This window comes from Callorhinchus milii, unplaced genomic scaffold (assembly GCF_018977255.1).
Source record: "Callorhinchus milii isolate IMCB2004 unplaced genomic scaffold, IMCB_Cmil_1.0 Scaffold1, whole genome shotgun sequence".
Lineage (NCBI taxonomy): Eukaryota > Metazoa > Chordata > Chondrichthyes > Chimaeriformes > Callorhinchidae > Callorhinchus > Callorhinchus milii.
In genome coordinates this window covers 15579660-15582999 of record NW_024704742.1, presented here as the reverse complement: position 1 = coordinate 15582999, position 3340 = coordinate 15579660, and the positions used below count along the sequence as shown (strand labels likewise).

Here is a 3340-nt window from a genome sequence, read left to right as displayed (position 1 = left end):
GATAAAGGAGGAGGATAGTTTCAATGGGTTAGAAAGGGATGGGGAGCGAGGAAGAAGGCATGAGGGATGGAGTGACTGGGGAAATAAAAGGCAAAGGAATATGGGGTGGGCAGAGTAGGCATGTGGACTGTTAAAGTCATCCTTTGTGAACAATAATAATATAAATCTTATTCACTAAAATGAAAGGTTAACTAGACTATTTTGGGGACATTTGAATCATTTATTAACAAATAGTTTCATGTAACACACTATGTTTAAAAACGCCATTTTATTAGCCACATTTACAAATATAAAAACAGCCATAAGTACAAAACGGACGCACATTATAACATTATGCACATATATCATTTGCTATGCACTCTACCTGACTTTACAATGTCTACTGAAATGGCAAAACATCATACTGATTTCACAGTACTGTTGTATCGGATTTCAGTGTAAAACTACAATTACAGTATTTTGGCAAAATACTCAGCTTGATTTAGCAAAAGAAAGGTAAACATTCAAGTAAATAATCAACATAAGAACAATCTCTGCAAATAAGACTGAGAGGATATTTTTTCTACATATCCACACAGACTTTTCCAAAATTAAATTTGAGCGTGCAAAATCTTTGCACATTCACGAATACAGACTGTTTCAAATGTACTGGTTCATATTTTGCGACAGTAAAACATTGCATCCCCTCAAAAAACTATATGAAAATGGAATAAGAAACTACTAGAGATTGTTAAAATTGGCTGTATATAGTTTAAATTGTTGCAGGCTATAAGCTGGTTAAAATAATGGGAACAATCTATTTCTGAGGCTGTAATACAACAGTCGGAGAATAGAGATATGGCTTTTGGTGTGCAGTGAAATTCATTTTGTTCAATTTTTTTTCATATTTCTTATGTAGAGGTCTCCTCTGAAGGTACAATTCGCTTACTGTTGAAAAAATAGAAAATATGTGAAATTAATTTGGTCCAATATATAAAAATATACTTATGATTAAAAAAATTGATTGCAATTGCTCAAGTCTCCTGGGCAAAACAAAACCATCGCATGGATACCACGGGAATTATAGGCTTGAGTTAAGTATTATTTTGTTCCTTGAGGTAATGTCACATTTTGTCAGATATTAACTCCATAAATGAGAGATTATGGTAGTTAATCCTCTCACTAATTTTGAGGGAGGAAAACAGAGGGAGAATAGATCCTCTAACTGTTAGCAGTCTCAAATGGAGAAATGCATACACACACAATCATGCATAGATAGATGAAGCAATCACCCTAATAAGCATAAAACACAGATAGGGTTTTTTTTAATGGCGATTTATACTTGGGAAATAAGAATTAAAATATATAGAAAAAGACAAGGAAATTGGATTTAACATCTGTCAATTCTCTAGTTTCTATATTCCTATGTTTCTAATGGAAGAAATATTAAATGCTTTCAGACACTGATAAAACAGGCAGAAATATACAAAATGTAATGTCAAAGGATCCATACCTTTCTGTTATGATGCTGACGACTTTCTTGACCCATGCAGTCTCTGGATTGATACAAACAACCCTCTTGTTGATGAGGCGAATTCTGTAGCACATCACAAACAGAAACACCTCTAGTTATACTGTTAAAGATAAAACTTAAATGGCTTTGTTCCACCTCTTCCACCTGACTGGACAATCATGAGGCAATTTAGTAGTGATATAATATGATAAATGCATTGCTGAACTAGCTGGCTACAATAACCATCCCAAGATGATCAAGTTAGACAGCTTTACATTGTGTGACATTTAAAATGTAATTTCTCCAGAGATATGATATTTTAAATAGTTGTCTTAGTCCAACACTTTGTTACTGTAAAGCAGAAGAAAATATTTCCTTTAATACTTACATGATTTCCACTCTTCTGCAAAGGGTGCTCTGAGGAAAAATGTCAACATGTTGGTATTTTCTTGGGTGGATGAAAGCAGATGTAGTTCTAATACATTTACATTTTGATTCAATTCCAGGTCCTAGGCTTCCTGAAAGAGATAATAATTGCATAAGACATAAGGATGACCAGAACTCTCAGCTTGTTCCTCGCCGCAGACTTGTGGTTGGAGCGAAAGATTTCTCTGCTCATTGCTGATCACAAAGACCTCCGTTTGAGTGCAGTTATAATTTGATACAAACTGACTTAACTCAATCAGCATCCTGTGAAGCAGCTCTTGTTCACTGGTTCAGGGTTAAAACAGCTTCCTACTGTGGTGCAAACTTTTCATGATTGTATGAAATCTTTTAGAATGGTAACCAATGTAATTGAATTAGTCACAGATCAAAGAGAAAACACAATCATTCTGTGAGCTCATCTGTTACCATTTAATGCATGTTTTCTTTGTCTTGTTTTCTTTTTAAAATCAGAAAGCTGTGTAAAGATTTTATGTAAACTATAACTACCCATGAAATATCTAATCCAGAGAAATTTTTCATCAATTGAATAGGTTGCATCTGCGATACATGGGTTTAAAATGGAAAGACTGAACCAAAGACAATACAGTCAAAGAACCACTGAAATGCCATTTAATTATTTATATTAAAAGGTTACCCCTAGCTAAAGAATGCATTGTTGATTATTTGGTGAATAGTGACCTACTTTAAATGATAGAATTGTTTTGGAAAGAAGTCTCACTAAGTATAATTGATGCAACTTAATCCTTACCTTCCACAGCCACAAAAGTGACAACTATTGCCAGGAGCAAAAGCATCACCTGGGTCTTCATTTTTGCTTCCTCTGGGCGTCTTGCTAAGTCTTCAGTCAGAACTGTTGAGAGTCTTCAGGGTATGGTTGGTCTTGCACATTTGGATCTTGTATTTATTGGCTAGAATTGGGGAAGTCAGATAAAGGTCGTCATCAGAATTTAATTGGAAACTGTTATCAGCACATTTGAGTAAGGCGTTTGTCGGAATATAGACAGTCACTACATTTTACAGTAAATCATTTGAAGTGCCTTGAGATGACCTTCCAACTTGAAATACAACAACATCAATCACAAATTACATTTGTACATTGCCTTCTACTTCGAGAGGATGCAACCAGCTGGAAAGTCAGGGTTTTGGAACCGAGCAGGAGATTCAGATCATGAGGGGTGGAGGGCAGGGAAGGTAGAAGTAGGAAGGTGGCCGAGGGCGTGGTCGAAGATAGAGACCCTATGTCAAATACAAGGATTACTATGATGCCTTTTGCTAGCTACGATAATTTTATTAGCGGTGACATTTTGAACAGATTGAAACAAATCTAATGCAAACAAGTTATGTTTAATCTCCTCTAAAATTTAATGGTAGATTTCCTCCATTGATTTGTATGTACTACTG

The 3340-nt window shown here is 35.1% G+C and overlaps 1 protein-coding gene across 2 annotated transcripts; it reads right to left on the bottom strand.

Annotated features, from left to right (window-relative positions):
• Positions 1 to 206: 206 nt before the first annotated feature.
• Positions 207 to 3053, bottom strand: LOC103177357 (interleukin-8-like). 2 transcript variants are annotated; one of them, XM_042341291.1, is made up of 5 exons: positions 3027 to 3053; positions 2688 to 2847; positions 1881 to 2010; positions 1493 to 1576; positions 250 to 927 (listed from the first exon to the last, which is right to left on the bottom strand). In XM_042341291.1, exons 2-5 carry the CDS (start codon positions 2746 to 2748, stop codon positions 891 to 893), a joined length of 312 nt encoding a protein of 103 aa, XP_042197225.1. In that variant the 5' UTR covers positions 2749 to 2847; positions 3027 to 3053; the 3' UTR covers positions 250 to 890.
• Between the last annotated feature and the right edge of the window lie 287 nt (positions 3054 to 3340).